At 42.4% G+C, this 25264-nt stretch overlaps 1 protein-coding gene across 1 annotated transcript; it reads right to left on the reverse strand.

Annotated features, from left to right (window-relative positions):
- Positions 1–7941: 7941 nt before the first annotated feature.
- LOC129832451 (serine/threonine-protein phosphatase 2A 65 kDa regulatory subunit A beta isoform) lies at positions 7942–24590 on the reverse strand. The gene is made up of 15 exons (XM_055896523.1): positions 24100–24590; positions 23142–23232; positions 21629–21729; positions 21244–21476; positions 20901–21048; positions 20362–20517; positions 19321–19435; positions 19133–19203; positions 18273–18407; positions 17191–17364; positions 16736–16796; positions 11119–11273; positions 9971–10113; positions 9556–9647; positions 7942–9283 (listed from the first exon to the last, which is right to left on the reverse strand). The coding sequence occupies exons 1-15, from the start codon at positions 24175–24177 to the stop codon at positions 9267–9269; spliced, it is 1770 nt and encodes a 589-aa protein (XP_055752498.1). The 5' UTR covers positions 24178–24590; the 3' UTR covers positions 7942–9266.
- Between the last annotated feature and the right edge of the window lie 674 nt (positions 24591–25264).

Genomic DNA, 25264 nt, shown 5'->3' on the forward strand with positions numbered 1-25264 from the left:
TGCTTAACTTGGGTCAAACATTTTGGGTAGCTTTCCACAAGCTTCCCACAATAAGTTGGGTGAATTTTGGCCCATTCCTCCTGACAGAGCTGGTGTAACTGAGTCAGGTTTGTAGGCCTCCTTGCTCACACATGCTTTTTCAGTTCTGGCCACACATTTTCTATAGGATTGAGTTCAGGGCTTTGTGATGGCAACTCCAATACCTTGACTTTGTTGTCCTTTTGCCATTTTGACACAACTTTGGAAGTATGCTTGGGGTCATTGTTCATTTGAAAGACCCATGATGCCATCTATTTTGTGAAGTGCACCAGTCCCTCCTGCAGCAAAGCACCCCCACAACATGATGCTGCCACCCCCATGCTTCACGGTTGGGATGGTGTTCTTCAGCTTGCAAGCATCCCCTTTTTCCTACAAACATAACAATGGTCATTATGGCCGAACAGTTCTATTTTTGTTTCATCAGACCAAAAAAGTAAGATCTTTGTCCCTATGTGCAGTTGCAAACCGTAGTCTGACTTTTTTTATGGTGGTTTTGGAGCAGTGGCTTCTTCCTTGCTGAGCGGCCTTTCAGGTTATGTAGATATAGGACTTGTTTTACTGTGGATATAGATACTTTTGTACCTGTTTCCTCCAGCATCTTCACAAGGTCCTTTGCTGTTGTTCTGGGATTGATTTGCATTTTTCACACCAAAGTACGTTCATCTCTAAGAGACAGAAATTGTCTCCTTCCTGAGCGGTATGACGGCAGCGTGGTCCCATGGTGTTTATACTTGCGTACTATTGTTTGTACAGATGAACATAGTACCTTCAGGCTTTTTGAAATTGCTCCCCAGGATGAACCAGACTTGTGGAGGTCTACAATTTTTTTCCTGAGGTCTTGGCTGATTTCTTTTGATTTTCTCATGATGTCAAGCAAAGAGGCACTGAGTTTGAAGGTAGGCCTTGAAATACATCCACAGGTACACCTCCAATTGACTCAAATGATGTCAATTAGCCCATCAGAAGCTTCTAAAGCCATGACATTATTTTCTGGAATTTTCCAAGCTGTTTAAAGGCACAGTCAACTTTGTGTATGTAAACTTCTGATCCACTGGAAATGTGATACAGTGAATTATAAGTGAAATAATCTGTTTGTAAACAATTGTTGGAAAAATGACTTGTGTCATGCACAAAGTAGATGTCCTAACCGACTTGCCAAAACCATAGTTTTTTAACAAGAAATTTGTGGAGTGTTTGACAAACAAATTTTAATGACTCCAACCTAAGTGTATGCAAACTTCTGACTTGAACTGTACATTGGTTAAGGGCTTGTAAGTTAGCATTTCACAGTAAGAACTACACCTGATGTATTCAGCGCATGTGACATAACATTTGATTTGAAATAAGGGAGCGGCGTTGTGCCGTGAGGTGTTGCTTTATCTGTTTTTTGAAACCAGGTTTCCTGTTCATTTGAGCAATATGAGATGGAATGGAGTTCCATACAATGATGTCTCTATATAATACTCTATGCCTTATCTGAATTTGTTCTGGATTTGGGGACTGTGAAAAGACCCCTGGTGGCATGTCTGGTGGGGTAAGAGTGTGTGTGTGTTAGAGCTGTGTGTAAATTGACTATGCAAACAATTTGGGATTTCCAATACAATAATGTTTCTTATAAAAAAGTATAAGTGATGCAGTCAGTCTCTCCTCAACTCTTAGCCATGAGAGACTGGCATGCATAGTATTTATATCAGCCCTCTGATTACAATGAAGAGCAAGACGTGCCGCTCTGTTCTGGACCATCTGCAGCTTAGCTAGGTCTTTCCTTGCAGCACTCGACCACATGACTGGACAATAATCAAGACAAGACAAAACTAGAGTCTGCAGGACTTGCTTTTTGGAGTGGGAGACTAGTAAGGATAGAGGGAACAATGAATGGAGCCAAATACAGGCAAATCCTTGATGAGAACCTGCTACAGAGTGACGACCTTAGACAGGGGGGGCGAAGATTTACGTTCCAACAGGACAATGACCCAAAGCATACAGCCAAAGCAACGCTGGAATGGTGTCAGAACAAGAATGTGAAAGTCCTTGAGTGGCCCACCTAAAGCCCAGACTTGAACCCCATTGAAAATCTGTAGAAAGACTTGATGATTGCTGTTCACAGCCGCTCCCCATCTAACTTAACAGATCTTGACAAAATCAGCAAGGAAGAATGGGAGAAAATCCCCAAATCCAGATGTGCAAAGCTACTATACAGTAGACCTTCCCAAGACAACTCAAAGCTGTAATTGCCGCCAAAGGTGCTTCTACAAAGTATTGACTCTCGGGTATGAAAATAAATCTAAAAACGTGTTTTGAGTTTGTCATCAGTATTGTGTGTAGATGGGTGAGAAAAATGAATAAATACATGTAATCCATTTTTTATTCAGGATGTAACATACCAAATATGGAATAAGTCAAGGGGTATGAATACTTTCCGTAAACAAAGTTTTGGAAATACATAACACCATCGAACCAAATATCAAAGAACGTTAGCTATATGCAGTTATGTTATGTTGTCTGCGTGAATGGACCATTTGAGGTTGTTCGTGATCTGCATGCAGAGGAACTTGATGCTTTTCACCCTCTCCACTGCGGCCCCGTCGATGGGGATGGGGCTGTGCTCTCTCTGCTATCTCCTGAAGTTCACACTCAGCTATTTCATTTTGTTAACGTTGAGGGAGAGGTTATTTTCTTGGCACCACTCCACCAGGGCCGTCAGCCTCGAGGCTGTCTCCTTGTTGTTTGTAATCAGGCCTACCACTGTTGTGACGTCAGCAAACTTGATGATTGACTTGGAGACATGGGTGGCCACACAGTAATTGGTACAAGAAGGGGCTAAGCACGCACCCTTGTGGGGCCCCCATGATGAGAATCAAAGTGCCGGAGGTGTTGTTGCCTACCTTCACCACCTGGGAAACTTTCAGATATTAGATCGACGATCACTTACCAGCTTTTCGACCGACCAGAAATTAGATTTCCCTGAATTGGATCCTTTGTTTGAACTCCCTGAGGCAGTTCCATTCACCCGAACCCCTGAGAAGAGGAATAAGGACTGTGCTCCTAGTCACACTCAGGAGGCATGCATACCATCCACCGCTTCTGAGTATATTACTCGCTAACATTCAGTCTCTGGACAACAAAGTATACAAGCTCAGGGTGAAGATCTCCTTCCAGAGAGACATCAGGGACTGTAACATACTCTGTTTCACGAAATCATGTCTCTCTGCGGATATACTGCCCCCGTCCATTCAGCCAGCAGGGTGGAGGTATATGTTTACTGATTTACTACTCGTGGTGTGATTGTGGTAACGTACAGGAACTCAAGTAATTTTGTTCTCCCGATCTGGAAAACCTCACCATCAAATGCCGACCGCATTACCTCCCGAGATAACATTCTTTGGCTCGCAAGGAACTACACTGTACTGGAAACCACATATCCTGAGGCAGCATTTATTGTAGCTTAGGACTTTATTACACATCTCCTGTGCTACTTGCTCATCGAGCACTCTTGACCTTCGCTATTCCCCCATCTGGGAGAGCTACAAAGTCCCCCCCCCCCCCCCCCCCCCCCCCAACTCTTAGGCAAATCAGATCACACCTTTGCCTCTGATTGTATAACATGTGTAGATCTCATGTTCTCCTTTGAGATCAATCATAGCCTACCACCCCCTCTCCCACATCCCCCTATTTTCTCCCACATCTCCCTAGTTTTGATGTCATCACTATTATTCTACAATGTAGAAAATTGTAAACATAAAGAAAAACCCTTGAATGAGTAGGTGTGTCCAAACTTTTCTCTGGTACTGTACATACTTTCCTAACTCTAAAATGTGCCTAAATAATCTACAACATCAGAGTATTTTTTAAATCGAACTGTTAGTGATGCAATATGCATATATTTAGATGGATTTCTTTCATTGATCCCTATTTTCTGAACCTGTTCTCATAATGTATTCTAGTCTTGTCGACAAAATTCAAATGAAAGGTACACCGTATTTAAAGGGATGGATTCAAATAAATGTACTTAAAACCCTATTGAATGGAAACTCCATGAGAAAATCTGTTGGCCAGCAAGTGGGAGGTTTTTTAGTGGTTGAATTAAATGTATTCAGTAGACGCAAGGGGAAGCCTGGTACACGCGTTCATAAAGTAAGTCTGAATACCAACTACTGAGAAGTGCCTAGGAAAGGCATAGATTTTTTAAGTCGAAATTGGGCCCCTGCTGTAAACCCTCCCACTTGCTGGCCAAAAGATTTTCTCATGGAGTTTTCATTCAATAGGGTTTTAAGTACATTTATTTTAATCCATCCCTTTAAATGTGGTGTACATTTAATTAGAATTTTCTCAACAGACTCACTAGAATATATGAAGAGAACGGTTCAGAATATTTGGGATAAATTAAAGAAAGCTATGTAAATACATGCATATTTGTCTCCTTTTCGGCAGCAATTGGTAGGTTAAAAAATACTCTGATCTTCTACGTTATTTAGGGTTAGGAAAGTATTGATGAATAATACAAAAACAGGTTTGGAGAGCCTTAAAGCACAAAATATATTGGTGAATCAAAAACAGTGGTTTGATTCATCCTGAAAGTTGCCATATTCAATTGTTCAATACATGAAAAGTGTACAATTAGGGTAAACATTAGTCCTATAAATGTACCCTAATAATCCTCACTAATCATGGAACTGTGATGACAACAGTCATCGTGAACTGTGCGCCAGGCTCCAGATTTAAACTGCTATGTACAGTGCATTCGGAAAGTATTCAGACCCCTTCCCTTTTTCCACATTTTGTTACGTTACAACCTTATTCTAAAATGGATTAAATCAAAATTTGTCCTCCTCAATTCACACACAATACCCCATAATGACAAAGCGAAAACAGCTTTTTAGAATTTAAAACAGAAATATACATAGGTATTCAGATCCTTTGCTATGAGACTCAAAATTGAGCTCGGTTGAATCTTGTTTCCATTGATCATCCTTGAGATGTTTCTACAACTTGATTGGAGTCTGCCTGTGGTAAATATAATTGATTAGACATGATTTGGAAAGGCACACACACACACACACACACCTGTCTATATAAGGGTCCCACAGTTGACAGTGCATGTCAGAGCCAAAAACCAAGACATGAGGTCGAAGGAATCTTCCGTAGAGCGCCGAGACAGGATTGTTTTGAGCATCAGATCTGGGGAAGGGTACCAAAACATTTCTGCAGCATTGAAGGTCCCCAAAAACACAGTGGCCTCCATCATTCTTATATGGAAGAAGTTTGGAACTACGAAGACTCTTCCTAGAGCTGGGTGCCCAGCCAAACTGAACAATCGGGTGAGAAGGGCCTTGGCCAGGGAGGTGACCAAGAACCCAATGGTCTCTGAAAGAGCTCCAGAGTTCCTCTGTGGAGAACCTCCCAGAAGGACAACCATCTCTGCAGCACTCTACCGATCAGGCCTTTATGGTAGAGTGGCCAGACATCAGCCACTCATCAGTAAAATACACATGACAGCCCGCTTGGAGTTACCAAAAGGCACCCTCTCCACTGCGGCCCCGTCGATGGGGATGAGGGTGTGCTCAGGACTCTCAGACCATGAGAAATAAGATTCTAAGATTCTAAGATGTTTTTCAGCAGCAGGGAATGTCCGACCAGTCAGAATCGAGGGAAAGATCAATGGAGCAAAGTACAGAGAGATCCTTGATGAAAACCTGCTGCAGAGCGCATTCAAGACCTCAGACTGGGGCGAAGGTTCACCTTCCAACAGAACAACAACTATAAGCACACAGCCAAGACAACAAAATATTGAAGTGCATTTGAACGGGGTATGGTCGTAGGTGCCAGGCACACCGGTTTGAGTGTGTCAAGAACTGCAACACTGCTTGGTTTTTCACACTCAACAGTGTATCAAGAATAGTCCACCACCGAAAGGACATCCAGACAACGTGACACAACTGTGGGTAGCATTGGAGTCAACATGAGCCAGCATCCCTGTGGAACGCTTTTGATCCCTTGTAGAATCCATGCCCCCAACGAATTGAGGCTGTTCTTAGGGCAAAAGAGGAGGGGTGCAAACTCAGTATTAGGAAAGTGTTAATGTTTGGTATGCTCAGTGTAAATGTACGTTGATATAACTGACAGTGACTACCGATAGTGGCTAATATTTAACGGGATACAAATTGTAAAAAATACAGTGCGTCCAGCCATATATTTAAAACATTCTAGAAATCACAAATCAACTTGATTGGTTTGGCGCTATACTATACATTTACACATGGCTACAGAAGTCTATATCTTGGGTCTCCAAATTGTATCGCAAGTTATAAGGCCAGCGTTTCATAAACTTCACTGTGGAAAAGGTGATATGTTGGTTGATATGCTCCAGTTTGCTGCCACGTCTGGTTTCACTTCTCCAGTGACAAAATAGATCTAAATCAATTGTCATTTATATTTACAATCCCCTTATGCAAACAGTTTACTCATTTACCTAGCTCTTATTTATTTTTAAATTACAGTGCATGGAGAATGGTGTTTCTATCGAAAAAAAAATAAGTAGAGGTTGTTCCACTTTCAACGGTGGCTCAATCTTATAAATTATGTTGCGCGCAAAGGTCGTGGAATTATGAGGGAATTAAGTCTAAATCAGAATACGGCGTATCTGTAGTCACCTCCGCCACACCTTCATTCTCATGCTTAAGTACAGTTAGAACACGCTTAGAGAGAAGTGCATACCAAATTAATTACACCCATTAACGTGCTAAACTCAGGTCAGAATTAGGAGTTTTGGCGTGACAGGCTAAACTTCTCTGCTGTTTTGGTCCCGTGGCTATCATATAAGAGCCTGAAGCAAACCAGTACGCATACTGTGTGTGACAGAGCAGAGCAGTGGCGGGTCTAGTTTGTATGGCTCCCTGGGCAATGGTATGTATGCTTGTTGGACAGAACTGAATATTGTCGCTATATGTGTAATAGCATAGCAAGCAACATAGGCTAGTATAACACTTATGTGTGTTACATGCATCATATTATACTCAAAGAGATGACATAGCTGCATTCCTTTATCTTTTGCACGTTTCTCCTCTTCTTTCCTAAACTGGGCACCTGATGGATTAGACCTTTTCTTATCCATTTGTGTTGATTTGGCACTCGAGCATCAATACATTACCCATCCCCCAACACAGTCAACCAAGAGTCAAGACTAAATCATATCACCTTTGTGTGCAGACTGGTTTTATATTACTCTTAACAATTTCGCACAAACCAGAAACAAAATGCAACAATATGTCTGAAACTATATTGTCACACGATTATGAATGAATTGTGGTTTATTTGGTAGAATTTCGTAGTATGACTGATTTTACTAATTGCATTAGTACTGTACAAAGTTAGAGGTGCGCTATTTGATAGATTCCCCCGCTCCCCCTACAGTACCTCGGGCTTCAAGCGGGGAGTTCTGAGGTCAACCTACCCCCACCCCATCTCGAACTTGAGTAGGAGACCTTCCCAGGCAGTAGCCTGCCTAGCTCACAAACTAGAATCAGGGCGCCCATTCCGACACGGTTAATTGACTTAGTCCCACAAGGTGACATATCATTGATGTGACGTGCAAATGAGCGATAGAAAACCGATTGTGCAAATGTCACCATTCAGAATTTTTGTGCGGCCTCCCCGTGCTGTCCCCGGCAAGATGTGGGTCTGGCCGGCTGCCCATGTCGCCTATACCTAACTCCGGCACTGGAGTAGTCTTTAATCTTGCTCATTACGGTGCTGATGTGCAACATCATTTCGCTGACTACCTTTAAGGTAGCAAAAATCTGTAAACTCCTTGGGTGTGCAGACAACTAAACAGCTACAATACTAAAATGCTAAAGTTTATATTGTATGGTTCCTAGAGTAAAAGAAAATCAGTCAACAGCCAAATCTTTATATTACTTTATTCAGTTCAAGATAAAAGTACAGCATCACAATTGTGAAGAGATTTAATAAAAACCAAAGTGGGGTCTTCATGATATGGGAAAATCAAGGTTTATTTATTTAAGAGACCAATGGGAAATTGACCGTAATTGACCAAATCATTCACACTCTTCTCATCCTATAAAACATTATGCAACCACCTACACAGAGCCCTGCTATTCTTAGTGCTCCCGTCATTTTAGCTGTAGTGGCCAGCCTTGTTTAACTGACTGACAACCCGTGAGGAATGATGCCTTGTCTTTAGAGAACAGAAAACATTTTGACATACAAGGACAATCAAGAGTTAAACCATATGAAAACTAGCAACAACAAAAGAAGCCATTGCTCATCAGTAATTGGCACAACAATTAAGAGCAATATAGCAAGAGAGATTGTGGACAAATTCTCCCACTGTTTCCCCCTGCGTCAAACAGACTTGTGGATACCATTTGTCTCGGTGTGCAGTTTGAACGAAGTTGCTAACTAGCGTTAGCGCTAGTTCACTTTGGATCATGAAACTACCTTCATACTGGACAGACAAAAAATTAAACAAATGGTATCCCCAAATTCATCTAACTCCGGGGAAGTAGATACAAGGCATCATTGCCAAAATCAAAGTATCCCTTTAAGTCTAGATAGAAATGAGTAACCCACAACCAATGTCCTCAAACAAATTAAACCGTAATTCATTGTACACACAGGACAGAAAGAGAGGATGGGGTGCTGCACAACAGCTTTTCTGAATACATGAGAAATGTCCCAGGAGAGGAAGCAGCACATGTAAACAAATCTGTGGGTGCCTTAGCCTTGCGGTTCTTCACAAGCAAATAAAACAGCCTTCCTCACCATCTGCTGCAGCAATAGCATGTGTCTAGCACTTAGACAAGCAACCAAGAGATGGCTTGCGTGTTCTGGGTGCGCCGTACAGAGAAATGTGAAAGCGAAAGGGGCCGTGCTAATAGAAACGTTACAGTCAACGGCTATGTACGTACGGGGAGGAATGTGTGGGTCAAACCAGCAATGTTACTTATGCACAGTGGTCAGCATACTGTGCTTAAATGCATGTTTCATCACACTTGGAGAAGCAAAAGATTTACAGCAAGGGGAAATTAGAAGCCTGCGCTTTTCTTGGACATTTTATTTTCAGAGTAAAAAAAAAAAGAATAGATGTTAATAGGGGCCATTAATTCACCATTTGCTCTTGAACATCAATAAATATATTGTGAAAAGTGTTTTCAACGTCGTGCCATCTTGGGTTTTTGTTTCCTCTGGATAGCCAAGCTTGGGTTGGTTTATGCCAGGGCCAGAACTATGGGGAAAAACATAAGGAACCAGAAGAATGACAAGATGGAGTAACGTTCACATTGGGCAACACATTCAGCAGGGCATAACATTGTGGAATGCTCAGATATACATAATATAGAAACAGCCTAACAAACATGCTTCTTTGACATGTAGCACAAGGACCTACGGCAATTCAATTAAGGACATTTATTTCAGCAATGTTCCACAACGTGCCAAACTGAACGTGGCCCTATGAAGAGACTTCATAGAAGAAAATGGACAGTGTACTATACTTACCACGTATAGCTTCCTGGGCAAAGTACTTAACATCCATATCGGTGTCTGTGGCTAGTTTCTCCAGGACTGGTTTCACCTCGGTCTGCAGGGCACTGAGAAAAACAAAAACGTTTCAGACAAAGCACACCTTTTCCCCACACTCCCATGCCATAACGGATTAGCTGAGCGCTAGAATTAAGAATGGACATCTAGGTCATGTTCAGTAGACGCAAAACATACTGTGACGGAATAACAAATGAGCATCCTTACTGGACCAGTTCAAGCAAGAGCCTCCTCCGTTTCAAAATATTTTCTCCCATTTTGTGCCTACTGAACACGACCCCGATGTAGACTGTGTACAATTAATTGGAGATGGTTGTTCAGGTATGCCTGAACGATATGAACGAGGGCTTTGTGGTGGATGAGGAAGACCTACTTGCTGTCCAGGACAGGGCCGATCTTCTGGAGGGACTTGGCCACATTGAAGCGCACATTGGCCACCTGGTCGTTGGACATCTTGAGGACCACGGGCAGCATATGCTTAGTGGTGATGTCCTGGCCACAGGCCTCAGACAGTGACTGGGGTGGATGGCACGGAAACCAACAACGCATAAAACAAATGATTGTTAGACAAGTGACTAAGTCGCTCTGGATAAGAGCATTGATAAATGCCTAAAATATCAGGATGTAAAATAAAGTCATGATAAAACAGTACGATTTAGTTTTAAAACAAAAGTTTTTCAAAAATGCTTGGTTTAAATCCATCTGAGGTTTAATGACATGAGCCCTATACTACGAATCAGGTTTGAAAGGTAAGCGAGGCAACTTTGGTCAACTGAGTTTAACGCGGGATAACCGGTCATACGAAAGTGTCTCGCTTTTTAGCCAGGTACATTTCTACGCAAAGAATCCTTCATAACTAACCTGCTCCAGGGCAGGCCGCTAACTCCACTTACCCTGAATGAAATGACAGAGCCGCGAGGTGAGGACCACTGAAATCAGATTCCCTCCCTTTCGCAAAGATTGCGTCATCCGCTTAATTTGAGGAAGACGACTGATTCAATATTTTATGAATCAAATGTGTTAATAGTAATAAAATACACAAACATTTAGTGTGACAGCATGCATTTGAAAGTTCACACACAGTAAAACTTTTGTATGACTTAATACAATCATTTTATTGATGGGGGGGAGGGGGGGGCTGTTTGTGCATTGTTGTGCTTTTCAATGCACCAATAATACGTAATAAAATACCCACTTCTAATATCCTGTTTTACACCATAGCCTGCAAAATTTGCAAGATCTTCTTTCCTGTTGATTTCGGCAAAAGTCAAATTGTGGCATTGAATCGCCCATGGATTGATGGTTCAGCGTCAACGCGATGAATAGTTTGGCGTTCAACTCCCCATGTGCGACATGCACGCGCAGGTACAAGCCACTTTATTTGGCGGCAGCTACATGATCAATATCCACCTTGGTAATATGGCTAGCTCTATAAAAACCAGAGTAGATCTAGCTTCCATCTTAGTATAAGCCTATGGTCTCTGAGGGTTTGTGTGTGGTGTGAAGGTCAGGAGGACTCACGTTGATGCAGAAGAGCGTGGTCATCCTGTGCAGGTAGTTGGGGTCGTTGGCCATGCCCAGCACCTTGGGCACGATGGTGTTCTGCGCCCACTCGGCTCCAAACTTCTCCACCAGCTTCATAAGGTTACAGGTGGCTGCCTCGCGGATAGCGTATACTGTCGACAACACAAACGCGCTTAGAGACCTTGGCCTGTAGAACTAGATAGAAATTAGGACTAGTAGTACATTTGTTGTAGTTGTCAGAAAAAAAAAAAAAAAAGATTGTGTCAGAGCTTTCCTTTACCAAACTATAATATTATTTTAACTTGGTGGACCTATTGACTAGCATTTCTCAATTGAAATGGCAATCCTACCAAAAAAGAAAACGTGTACAAAACTCAATTACACAGATCAAAGTTCAATATAGACATCCAAACTCTACAAGAGTAGGCAGTCAGTACAATACTCAGTAAAAACCTCAAATAACCAGCCCTTGAAAATGTTTGCCAGGATTCTTGGTTCTTTTGAGCTCTTTCCATTCCAGTTTGGCAGCTATCTTTGGATTATTGTCACAGTTTGTTTGCCTTTTAACAAATAAATATTGGCAAAAATCCCATTCGCATGGAAAACATGTCCATCAGTAATCATGGCTAAAGAGGCTAGTGAATGCACAACTGCTCAAAACACTCAACTGTGCCCAGAAGACAGTGACTTGACATCTGGGTACACACAAGCCTGATTTCCAGATAATCGATACTAGCTGTTGGACAAAGAGCGGGAGACCAGGGGGCCTGGGTACAACACATTTCTAAACCACAGACTAACCGAACCCTATTTGGCCCCTAATACAGTAATAAACAGACTGCTAGAGAACCACGTTGGGGTTAGAAGAACCATGCCAATAGCCTGTGGAGCCACAATGGGATATTAAAACCTGTGTGACACTGGCCGTGTCCAAAATCGGTCTTACCAACTTCTTACTAAAACTACATACTGTGTGCTAATCATACTACTTGGAACGTACTGTTTAGTATAAAATGTATGCGATAGGCCAAAAGAGATGCAATCTCGCTGTTGAAGGCTTTATGTACAGGTTGGCTGATAATGATTCTGAACAGTCAGATTGCAGCTTCTCGTCATAGTTGCTGACTAAGACGGGAATCGTAGGTGGCTCTTGGTCCAGCTCGTTGTGTTGATACCACGTCTTGTTTTGAGGTGTTTTGACAGATGTTATGCAGTACTTCCCCTGTATTCAATTAGCATAAATTTGAAACGCAAACACACCCCACCAATCCAAATTTGCCAGGTACTCACTGATGTGCATAAAAGGGATATACCTGCAAGAAAGTGGTCAATAAGGGGGTCAAATACATTATAGTACCAGTCCAAAGTTTGGACACCTACTCATTCAAGGGTTCTTTATTTGTTACTATTTTCTACATTTTTGAATAATAGTGAAGACATCAAAACTATGAAATAACATATTGAATCGTGTAGTAAATCGTAGTTTTACATTGCAGCCATCGTCACAAATAGCACCAAAACAGCCAAAATAATTACAGAGAGCAACGTGAAATACATAAATACTCATCATAAAACATTTATGAAAAATACATGTTGTACAGCAAATGAAAGATAAACATCTTGTGAATCCAGCCAATATTTCCAATTTTTTAAAAGTGTTTTACAGCGAAAACAACATTTATGTTAGCTCACCACAATATCCAAAAACACACCGCCATTTTTCCACCGCAAAGGTAGCTTTCACAAAACCCACAAATGGAGATAAAATGAATCACTAACCTTTGAACAACTTCAGATGTCAGTCTTATAACATCATGTTATACAATACATTTATGTTTTGTTCGAAAATGTGCATATTTATAGCTACAAATCCTGGTTTTACATTGTGAATATGGTGCCAAAATGCACCAAATTGTCCGGAGAAATTTTGGATAGTCACGTAATCTAACCAAAAGACTCATTATAAACTTTGCTAAAAAAATACATGTTGTACAGCAAATGAAAGATACACTGGTTCTTAATGCAACCGCTGTGTTAGATTTAAAAAAAATAACTTTAGTACAAAGCACAGCATGCAATATTCTGAGACAGCGCCCAGCCATTCTCCGCCATGTTGGAGCCAACATATTCCACAAAAAATCATAAATATTCTCTTACTTTTGATGATCTTCCATCAGAATGCAGTGCAAGGAGTCCTAGTTCCACAATAAATCGTTGTTTTGTTTTAGAATGTCCATTTCTTCTGTCGAATTAGCAACTTTGGCTAGCATGGTGGAGCGCACATGTCCATGAACTCTTGGCGCATGGAACGAAAAATTCCAAAAGTCATAATAAAAGTCGAATAAACTGGTCAAACTCAGTTGAAAAACCATCTTTGATGTTTTTCTCATATGTATCCAATAACTTCCAAGACGGAGCATTTCGTCGTGTCTACCTAATGCATTGCAGAAAACAATATGGTGCTCTCTGGTGCGCAGCAAAATACTGCCAATATGGCGGACCTGTCACTCCAAAAGCTCTCATTAGGTCTCACATCAAGCTAGATACCCAATTCAACATTCTACTGCCTGTTGACATCTAGTGGAAGGCGTATGAAGTGCATACAGATCCATAAATAAAAGGCAATTGAATAGGCAAGGCCTTACACAGAGACCCATTTTCAGAATTTTCACTTCCTATTTGGAAGTTTGCTACCAAATGAGATCTGTTTTACTCACAGATATAATTCAAACAGTTTTTGAAACTTCAGAGTGTTTTCTATCCAATAGTAATAATACTATACATATCGTATGATCTAGAACAGAGTACGAGGCCGTTTAATTTGGGCACGATTTTTTCCCAAAGTGGAAATGGCACCCCCTATTTCCAAGAGGTTAACACTTGGTATTCTCTCAACCAGCTTCCCATAGAATGCTTTTCCAACAGTCTTGGTGTTCCCACATATGCTAAGCACATGTTGGCTGCTTTTCCTTCCCTCTGCGGTCCAACTCATCCCAAACCATCTCAATTGAGTTGAGATCGGGTGATTGTGGAAGACAGGTCATCTGATGCAGCACTCCATCACGCTCATTTTTGGTCAAATAGTCCTTAGACAGCTTGGGGTGTGTTGGGTCATTGTCCTGTTGAAAAGCAAATTATCGTCCACTAAGGGCAAACCAGATGGGATGGCAGAACGCTATGGTTGCCATGCTGGTTAAATGTGCCTTGAATTCCAAATATATAATTGACAGTGTCACCAGCAAAGCACCCCCACACCATCACACCTCCTCCTCCATGCTTCACGGTGGGAACCACACATGCGGAGATCTGTTCACCTACTCTGCGTCTCACAAAGACACAGCGGATGGAACCAAGAATCTCAAACTTGGACTCATCAGACCAAATTACAGATTTCCACCGGTCTAATGTACATTGTTTGTGTTTCTTGGCCCAAGCAAGTCTCTTCTTCTTATTGGTGTCCTTTAGAAGTGGTTTGTTTGCAGCAATTAGGCCATGAAGGCCTGATTCACACAGACTCCTCTGAACAGCTGCTGTTGAGATGTGTTTGTTACTTGAACTCTGAAGCATTTATTTGGTCTGCAATTTCTGAGGCTGGTAACTTATGAACTTATCCTCTGCGGAAGAGGTAACTCTGGGTCTTCCTTTCCTGTGGCGGCCCTCATGAGAGAGTTATATCATAGCACTTGATGTTTTTGCAACTGCACTTCAAAGTTATTGAAATTTTCCAGATTGACTGACCTTCATGTCTTAAATGATAGACTGTCGTTTCTCTGCTTATTTGAGCTGTTCTTGCCATAATATGGACAAATCTTCTCTATCCCCCCCCCCATCTTGTCACAACACAACCGATTGGCTCAAATGCATTAAGAAGGAATTCCACAAACTAACAAGGCACACCTGTTAATTGAAATGCATTCCAGGTGACTACCTCATGAAGCTGGTTGAGAGAATGCCAAGAGTGTGCAAAGCTGTCATCAAGGCTACTTTGAAGAATCTAAAATATATTTTGAGAAACACTTTTGCGCTTACTACATGATTCCATGTGTCATTTCATAGTTGTGATGCCTTCACTATTATTCTACAATGTAGAAAATATTCAAAGTAAAAGAAACATCCTTGAATGAGTAGGTGTCCAAACTTGACTGGTGTGCGTGTGTATTTTTCCAGGTAACTACCACATCTATCTATCTGAAATTGGTATTTGAGTAACTCAGATAGCACAACTGGGCATAAGCAATTGCAAAAACTTCACACTTTCTCTCAGCCCCATGGCAAAATGTGGTGAACTACAGAAAATTAGCTTGAAAACAAATCATCTCTGCTGTCGAGAAAGCATAACATGTCGGTCAGAGACAGCAGCCCTCCACATTAACTTTGCCACCGCTGCTGAAAAAAACGCTAAGGGAAACTCACGTCTAAGCTAATATGGCAAACATTAGTTAGCAAGCTAACCAACAACTGTAACAATGTTTGAGAGACAAGTACTCATTGTGTAAATGTATTTATGTTTCAATAAACATTTGGAGACTAAATACAGTCTACATGTCAACAGTCTAAGCCAGAGTCCCCCACCAGATTTGACCCATAGTTGGGTAAGCAACGGTTTTGTTGCTAAACGACCAACCCGTCTAAAGAACAATCTAAAAAGGGAGCAGGTAAAATAATTATTCTGCTGACATTAAAGGCAGAGCGAAGAGACGTAGCCAACAAGGTCTCCATATCACATGCAAATTAAACCAGCGCATTCAAAACACCAAAAATACGTAAACTGCAAGATGCGCCTATTTTCAGAGTGGAGTTGTTACAATACCAACATTTTAATAACAATGTGATAACAGGCCAAGTATCACCGGTATCGTGATGACCAGGGTTTGTCCCACCCCCCCCCCCCAGGATGCCTGTTCCCGTATTCTATACGTTCTGCACAAAAACCTGTCCCTGATAGTCACATCTCTACTCAATACAGCATTGAATTTAACTTAACAGAAAAGGCTACTGCAGAAAATAGCTGATTTGCTCATATTCAAATGCCTTCCTGTTACGGTGTATTACAGTATGGTTTGTATCCTAATTGGCACCAGATTCCCTATATAGTGCCCTACTTTTTATTAGAGCCCTATGGGTATTGGACTCCCGAGAGGCGCAGCGGTCTAAGGCCCTGCATCTCAGTGCTAGAGGCGTCACTACAGACCCTGGTTTGATTCCAAGCTGTATCACAACTGACTTGCCTAGTTAAATTAAATAAAGTAGTGCACAATATAGGGGATATGGTGCCATTTGGGTTGCAGCCCATTGCAGTAGTTTTCACATTCTATCCAGCTCAGCTACAGAGGGCAGCATGCAATTAAGGAGAGAATTTGGCCTCTCCCAGTCTAAGTCACTGGGTTGTCAGACTTTTGTCATTGGCACAGCCGTGAAGCTTAGAGAGAGCTGCAGCCTGACGCGTCTCCATCTCTACCCCCCCCAAACCACATAGGATGCAGGGGAGGAGGGAAGCAGTGAGAGCAGCATGAGACACGATCCTTCTGGGACGTGACTCCACCTCTGTCCAATGGAGGAGGACACCAACTAAGCTCACAGAGGACAAGTGTGACGTATGGGGGAGGGGTCTTACCGTGGTCAATGAGCCATGCCATGCAGAGGGTGTTCAGCTTCTCATCAAAGAACTCCACTCCCTGGAAAAGAATGATTAGGAGAATAATTTTCTAAACCATTTGCATATCCAAACATTACAGTGCAAGCAACACTATTATTGAATAGGGTTCCAATTCAACCAAAAATTGAGTTCTACTCAGTAAGCAAAAATAAAGCTAGCTGAATTACTTATACTTTGCATAGCTCTTTTTTAAAGATCCATGGATGATATTAGTGACGAGCACTTGCCCACCATAAATTGAGGCACATATGCATGGCACGAGGCAGATGTAGGCCACAGACAGATGTGTGATTAGGGGGAAGGGAGGATGTGACAGACAGGTCTTCTGAGGTGGGACTGGAGGGGGCTCTGATCAAAAGTAGTGCACTATATAGGGAATAGGGCGTGGTTTGGGGACGCAGCCGATGACTCACCAGCTGTCCGGCCAACAGGGGCATATACTCGATAATGGCCAGGCGGACCCTCCACTTGGCGTCCTCGGCCAGCTCCACGATAGCAGGCAGCAGCGACTGGGAGAGCTGGCGAATGCCGATCACCTCGTTGACACAGTCCAGGTTGGAGATGATGTTGAGGCGCACCTCAGGGCACTGCAGGGCAAGAGAGAGGGATCTCTTGTTTAAGTTGTGGGGACAATTACATTTCATATGTCTGTCTTCCTTTAAGAAGGAAAGACATGCGGTCTTAAAAAAAAGTGGCAAAAATCATTGTGACAGCTATTGCATCTCCATCTGCTTATAATGATGCGCATCTTGGCTCCAATCTCGACATGACATTAGCAACAGAGGCTAAACGGATTGCCAAAGACCTTCCGCCAGTCCCAGACCCTTGATTCTTAGCCTCAGAATGTGCAGACAGATTTCACATCAAGCATTTTGTGACCCTAATAGGAGACGACAGATAGCAGCCAGCTGAGATACTAAATATCGAAGAAAACAGATATTTTTTTTATATCCGTGAGTCATTTGGGGTGTTTCGCACCTCGGTTGTCCGTTCTGACTGTAATCCTTTATGACATAAACCTTGTCAAGTCAGCTTTGGCTGCGAGGCAAACTAGAACATCTTTTAATAGGAAGGCTGTCAGGGCAATTTCCCTCATCTACCCAAACCTTCCACTCTGGTATTAATAAACCACTAGAGATACGTAAATGTGTCGGCCAGGATTTTAGCTGCGATACATGTTACATTTAGGAAGGATGTGTCAGAAAGAAACCACACGTCACTGAAAATCGCATCAAATAGCCTAGCACCACTAGAACAAATGTCACCAGGGAAAAGGTTCAAACCCTATAAGGGTCATCCCTAGGTTTTTACTCCGGTAGGGAGCCAGCCAGGTACATCTGATCCTGAACCAGGTCAATAGCATTAGAGGATATTAAGAGGGTGATCAGATCAGACTGGACACGTGAGACATTTCTCCAAGTCCAGGCAGCCCCCCCCCCACCCATTTGGTACTTAATGAATAGAACGAGTAGGAGCAGTAGTGACTGGTGTTTACCTCGTCCTTGAGCTGGGCCAGGAACAGGGGCAGCAGGTGCTCCACTGTGTTGTCTTTGCCCAGGATGGTGGACAGGCCCATGATGACAGAGGCCAGGGCAGACTTCACGTGCTGGCTGGTGTCAGACACCAGTTCCTGTCAGAGGAGAACGAGTCAGACATTGCAGTGGACAACAACATTAGGAAAATGTATGCACTACAGTAAGTCGCTCTGGATAAGAGCGTGTGCTAAATAACTAAAATGTAAAAGCTTTTTATTTTTTTTATTTTAGGTTGGAGATGTTCCTAGAAGAGATGTTTTTCCCAAACAAAATATATTTTCTAAATAAAAGAGTGTTATTTAAACTCAGGAACCAACCAGTCAGTCCTAACACTTACGACAGAATAGAAATGATGTGGTGGTTTGGAAGTAATTTAGAATACAACAGTTCCCCCTGCTGTCCAAAGGCTATACTGAGCGCAACTCCTCATCTAGCCATAGACCCCAACCTACAAAAGCATTATATCCTCATGGCTCACCTATAGAAAGTACAGTCAAAAACAACCAGTTCCTCGTTTAGCAGCTCAGTACAGACACTCGTGATAAAAATTGATTTGTGGGTGTAAACATATCTGCTACTTCCGCATTTGCACTTCTGAACACAAGAAATTGATTGACATGCGTTATTGTCGAGACTTCAGAACACATCTTTTATTTTTTTAGATAAGTAATTTTTTTTGGCCCCTTCATGACTCATGGGTGCTCAGAATTACTTCCATCGAGTGAGAAATTGACAGGTCAAAGAAACCTGCATACGTAAATTAGCAGAATAAAAAAGGGATAAAAGTGAACAGTGTTTTTTTATTTTTTATTATTTTTACCTTGACACAGGACAGAATGTGAGTCATGATGATGGTCTCTCTGCTGTCTTCTGGAAGGTTCTCGCAAAACTCTGAGGACAGAAATCGGGATTGTAAATACCGTGGTCTATCAGACGGTAAAAGCTTCTCATCCAAACCATTATTTCAACATAGGCTTTATGACTGGCAGATAGCATCCAGACACTCACCCTTGACCTTTTTGGCGGCAGCGGATCGGACCTCAGCCTCACAGTCCTTGAGCAGGTTCTGGAAGGCTGGGACGAGGTCGTTCTTGGTGATCTCTGGGCCCACTGCTATCTGGAGCTGTGGAGGCAGTGACAAGGCATTTAACACCCACCACTAACCCACCGTGTGAGACTCCATAACCAACACACTTAACTGATGGGATTCAAGTTGGGAACACACAAGCTACAAAGTCCATAACAGCAAGGGGTAAAGTCCACACAACGATTTTCCATTGCCAGGCTTTAATGTGTGTGGATGTTTCCTGACAACTGTTAAATTGGTTGAGGGAACTTCTACCACAAACTATGGGCATGGCAATTAACATCCAGCAGAGCTCTCCATCTACGGCTCTGACAATCCCCCTTTTAACCTTGCTCCGATTTGCTGATCAACACACTAATCGAATGGGATTTGGGGTCGGGAACATATGCTACCAAAGTTCATGGTGGCAAGGGAGAAAGTGGTAGAAGACCTTTCAGTAAGTGTGGTGCACAAAAAAAAAACATTTGCTAAGCTTTCATTTGTGAGAGGTTGCCTGAAAGCTTTTATATTGATTGACTGAACTTCTATAACATTATGGAACAGTGGCAACGTGACCCATTTGATACTAAATGACGAGAGAAGGTCATATGGGTTAGAAATCAATGGATTAGTGTAGTGAATGTAAGTGGTAAAGAAAACAATAAGAACGGTCTACGCTGGGGGACTATGAACAATACAGGCCCCCATTACTGTCCTGCTATCCATTCCCCCTTGGATTATATTACTTAAGTTCAATACAGTAATCCACTGAAAATATAACTCCTCCTAGACACAAATTTGAGCAATTGCATCTGCCAAATCTCTCAATTTGGCACAACATTTTTACTGGTAGGCAGTTTTAAAGTGACCACTGAATATAAGCCCCCCCCCCCCCATTACGTCCATTCCAGGTTCAGTAAAGCAGCAAATATATTTGAGCCATCATGGATACATGCAACACATCAATGTTTCCACGTGCTCACCTCAGAGAACTTGTCAGCCACCATGTAGCGGACCCTCCAGGACTTATCCTCGGCGGCCTGGCGCAGGGTGGGCATCACCAGGGTCTCCAGGTCCTCCTGGGGTAGCAGCGAGGCGATGCTCACACAGGCTTCCACGGCCAGCAGGCGCACTGAGTCCTACAGGCGACCATGGGATTATTACTGATTCTATACCAATTTAATAAAATACTGTCGCAACACCATAGAAATGCATAGAGGGAACACGCAATTCCCCCATGGGCCGGATTTCATGGTGCAACTGCTGAGGCGTTGGGTTAACAATAGCTAGACCTGGTTTTGAGTCCCAGTTAGGGCGACCTATTGAAGTCGCTGAAATATGACTGTTCTAAGCCCATTCAATATTCATCCATCACCATTCAAAAACATCTCATTTGTATGGCCATGCTATTTCCATTGGCAACAAGCCAGTCGGTTTAGCAAATAGCTGGAAGAATTCCACGCACTTCCCACCGCAATGTTACAGGACACCCCGTGTGCGTGTTATCAGTACATGCATGTACCTGCTCATCAGAGGCCAGTGCGGTGAAGAGGGAGATGATGTCACTCTTGACATAGTCCAGCTCCAGAACCTTGGCGAATTCCCCAAGCTTGGAGGCTGCGGCGCGGCGCACCATGGGAGTGTCATCTGAGCACAGAGTGCGGAAATGCCTGTGGAGAGAACACCCCACCCACCGTCAGACCATACATCCATTGGATTGGCTCTCTGATTGACTTGGGCCTGCAAGGCTAGTATGTGACTACAGAAGGTGGGTGCATTGGACCCCTGATATGATATAGTAATGTCCGCACCTCTAATATTTCAATCCCATTGGGATCTTAGTCCTGCCTAATATAGTTACTCACTGGCGTATTTCAGCCTTGACAGTGCTGGACACGCGGGGGTAGCAGACGCTGAACAGGCCACAGGCGGAGGTGCGGGAGGTGAACCAGTCACCACTGGCCAGCCTCTTCACCAGGGGCTCAAAGTGCACCTCCAGGTCCACAGGAGAGTGCTCCTGGGAGATCTTACGCAGAGACTCTACCGCCTTGTCTCGCACCACTGTTTCCTCCACGGTAGCCAGGCTCTCCAGCGGCGGCTGCGGAGAAAGACACAGGGACATAAATGTGCCAATGTGTAGCTGACTGGATAAGTAAAAATAAATAAATAAATAAAAGTGTTGTCAGGTCTGTTGAATATCTGTATGCATTATATGCTCAGTGACAGATTTTGTTTGCAACAGATACGTACCAGTAGACAGTGAACGTATTCAGGGCCTCCCACCAGCATGGTGAAGTTTCCCAGCTGCTCAGCCAAGGCAAGAAGCACCTCATCCTCATCATAGATGGTGTCTACAAGAGGTCAGGTGTGAAACATAATTAAGGGGAGGGGCGACAACTCATAATGATTGCTGTAACTTGGTCTTAATTTTAGGACATACAGTGCATTCAGACCTTCACTTTTTCCACATTTTGTTACGTTACAGCCTTATTCTAAAATTGATTAAAATTGTTTTCCTCTATCTACACACAATACCACATAATGACAAAGCAAAAATAGGTTCAGAAATTTTTGCAAGTTCATAAAAATGAAATATCACTTTCTATTCAGATCCTTTACTCAGTACTTTGTTGAAGCACCTTTGGCAGCGATTAGAGGCTAGAGTATTCTTGGGAATGACTCTACAAGCATGACACACCTGTATTTGGAGAGTTCCTCCCATTCTTCTCTGTAGATCCTCTCAAGCTGTTAGGTTGGATGGGGAGCGTTGCTGCAGGGCTATTTTCAGGGCTCTACAAAGATGTTTGATCGGGTTCAAGTCTGAGCTCTGGCTGGGCCACTCAAGGACATTCAGAGACTTATCCAGAAGCCAATCTTGCGTTGTCTTGGCTGTGTGCTTAGGGTTGTTGTCCTGTTGGAAGGTGAACCTTCGCCCCAGTCAGAGGTCCTGAGAAGGTTTTCATCAAGGATCACTCTGTACTTTGCTCCGTTCATCTTTCCCCTCAATCCTGACTAGTCTCACAGTTTCTTCCGCTAAAAAACATCCCCACAGCATGGTGCTGCCACCACCATGCTTCACCGTAGGGATGGTGCCATGTTTACTCCAGACATGACACTTGGCATCTTGACACAAACCAATCTTGGTTTCATCAGACCAGAGAATCATATTTTGGCAAACTCCAAGCGGGCTATCATGTGCCTTTTACTGAGGAGTGGCTTACGCCTAGCCACTATCATAAAGGCCTGATTGGTAGAGTGCTGCAGAGATGGTGGTCCTTCTGGATGGTTCTCCCATCTCCACAGAGGAGCTCTGTCAGAGTGACCATCGGGTTCTTGGTCATCTCCCTGACCAAGGCCCTTCTCCCCCGATTGCCCAGTGTGGGCAGCTCTAGGAAGAGTCTCTGTGTTTCCAAACTTATTTCATTTAATAATGACGGACAGGTGTGTGCCTTCCCAAATCCTTTTCAATCAATTAACCATAGGTGGACTCCAATCAAGTTGTAGAAACAGCTCAAAGATGATAAATGGAAACAGGATGCACCTGAGCTCAATTTCTAGTCTCAGAGAAAAGGGTCTGAATACTTATGTGAATAAGGTATTTTATATTTTCAAACATTTCTAAAAACCTGTTTTCGCTTTGTCATTATGGGGTATGGTGTGAGAATTGATGAGGAACATTATGTATTTAATCCATTTTAGAATAAGGCTGTAACATAAAATGTGGAAAAAGTCAAGGGGTCTGAATACTTTGAATGCACTGTACCTGTGAGGAAGGGGAGGAGTTCAGTGCGGGTCCTCTCCACTCCCAGGGCCAGTGCGATGGTAGACAGCTTCTTGATGCTGTTCAGTCGCAGCTGGGAAAGTAGACAATACCAGGAAATGTTATTACATAAAACTTACAAGAGATGCCACCATGATCTATAAAAAACATCTTAGCGTTTCAGTAAGGCCAACTAAAAATACTATTTCAGACGTGAGCATATTCCCATGTAGATGCCTTCCTATGAACATGATACAACCTTTTACTAGAGTATTGAAAATCGGTGTTTTTTAAATGATTTCAGAGACACCAAAGCAAGATGCAGATATAGTACATAACTAACCATGTCAGTAGTTACCTAGATAACTAGTTTGTTACAATAATGATAGTCTCACAACCATTACCAGGGTGGAGCTGGATGACCGACGGGTACAAGGAAGGAAGCTATGTAGTTAACGTTAGCAGCTATTGACATGAGTTTACAGTAAAGTTGTGTTTAGAGTACATTTTGATATTTCAGTAACAAAATAAAGTAACGTTAACTAGGTGCCTCTGCAAGTTAACATGCGAATTTGACCACCTAGTTAGATTACGTTTATTAACTAGTTAAGGTAGTTAGCTGCTAACTAGCATAGCGATAGTCGCCCAGCAAACTAACGTTAGTTACTAACGTTAGGTCACTTGGTTAACGTTAGCTAACACCGGTTAGTTATACACGGCAGTAACTAAATACGACATGCAGCTATTCCGTTTGATATTTATCACACCAAGAAACACGCTAACGTTAGCTATCTAGTTAGCCAGACTGGGTGCGCCAGGCAGACTTCACGAACAGGCCATGGCAAGGGGCCTCGGGATGTAAGGTACAGTTAGCTAGCTATCCTTTTTGAAATCAGACATGCTTAAGTAAAATAAACACCACCAATATAATACCTCGTATGAACAGAGCATATGTGATTACCTGCACATCCTCATTACGAAGCTCGTCAATGAGCACGGCGATGGGGTAAAGAGAATCATCTCCATCAGCTCCTGCCATTTTAGATTTGTGTTGCAGTAAGCCAAAAGTGAATCACTAGGACTCTCCTTTCTCTACGGCGTTTTATGGTTGTCACTAGTTACCACAGTCATTAAGTAATAAACCCCGCCTATTTCTACCATTTATCTTCTTAAAATCTGGTTTTAAACCAGACCCCAACTTTATGGCTAACCCTAAACTTAGATTAAGAGCTAAGTATGATACCGGTAGTTGATGTTCTCGCTTGATTTGAAACTTCACCAAAAAGGTCCCAGAGCCTGTGTAGGGATTTGAGAAGACATTTGAATAAGACTGAGCATTTTTTTGTTTACGTATTATTATTGAGTATATTCAGAGTAGAAAAGGCGAGAGGGATAACTTGGTCCGAAATCTGGCTTCCCCAGCAGGTTACGTTTTTCTTCTTTATCGCTTACCTAGAAAGGCGTATATGTAAGGAGGTCAATGAGCCAGTCTTGAATACATCCCCACAGCGGGGTGTCATAATAACCATAACAACTAGCGGTCAAACAGGGAAATGGTTCCAATATGTTTTCCACCATACATTTTTACCAGAGGGGATTTTAGAAACACTTAAAATAATGTCTGTGTTTCGTGTAGGATAACCATGTAAAGGTGACTTTTATCAATAATTCAGCTCTATTTAATCTCAGATTCGAAAATACAAATTAGCATTAAAGTAGACATCATGCAAAACTACAAATCCATGCAAGCTCCTGCACGTCATCTGTAGTTGATAACTTTACTAACAGGTATTGTGTAAATGTAAATCTTGCCAAAGACAGTTCACAGAATTGTTCATTTAAATACATTTAGCCAATTTATTAATTACTGCATTTTACCTAACATTAGATAGTTCATCCAGAGATTCTTAGCTTTACCTCAATTTGGCAGTATCGTCCAGATCATCATGGCATCTGTAGTTCTGTATGATAGCCACATTAGCAGCTAATTAGCAACGAATTTGTTGGGTGTAAATACAGGCCAATATATTAATAAGTCACCTGGTCCAAGAGAGATTTACAGTGCATCATCAATCTACACACAATACCCTATAATGACAAAGCAAAAACTTTTTTTCCTTTCAAAT

This window comes from Salvelinus fontinalis, chromosome 33 (genome assembly GCF_029448725.1).
Source record: "Salvelinus fontinalis isolate EN_2023a chromosome 33, ASM2944872v1, whole genome shotgun sequence".
Taxonomy (NCBI): Eukaryota; Metazoa; Chordata; class Actinopteri; order Salmoniformes; family Salmonidae; genus Salvelinus; species Salvelinus fontinalis.

Excerpts from the sequence above, each read along its gene's own strand:
- LOC129832451 (XM_055896523.1), bottom strand. The coding sequence starts at position 24,177 with ATGGCAGGAGCTGATGGAGATGATTCTCTTTACCCCATCGCCGTGCTC. Across the intron at positions 21,477-21,628 it reads AATACGTTCACTGTCTACTG|CCGCCGCTGGAGAGCCTGGC; the intron begins GTACGTATCTGT and ends CTTTCTCCGCAG. Across the intron at positions 11,274-16,735 it reads GGCATGGCTCATTGACCACG|TATACGCTATCCGCGAGGCA; the intron begins GTAAGACCCCTC and ends TGTTGTCGACAG.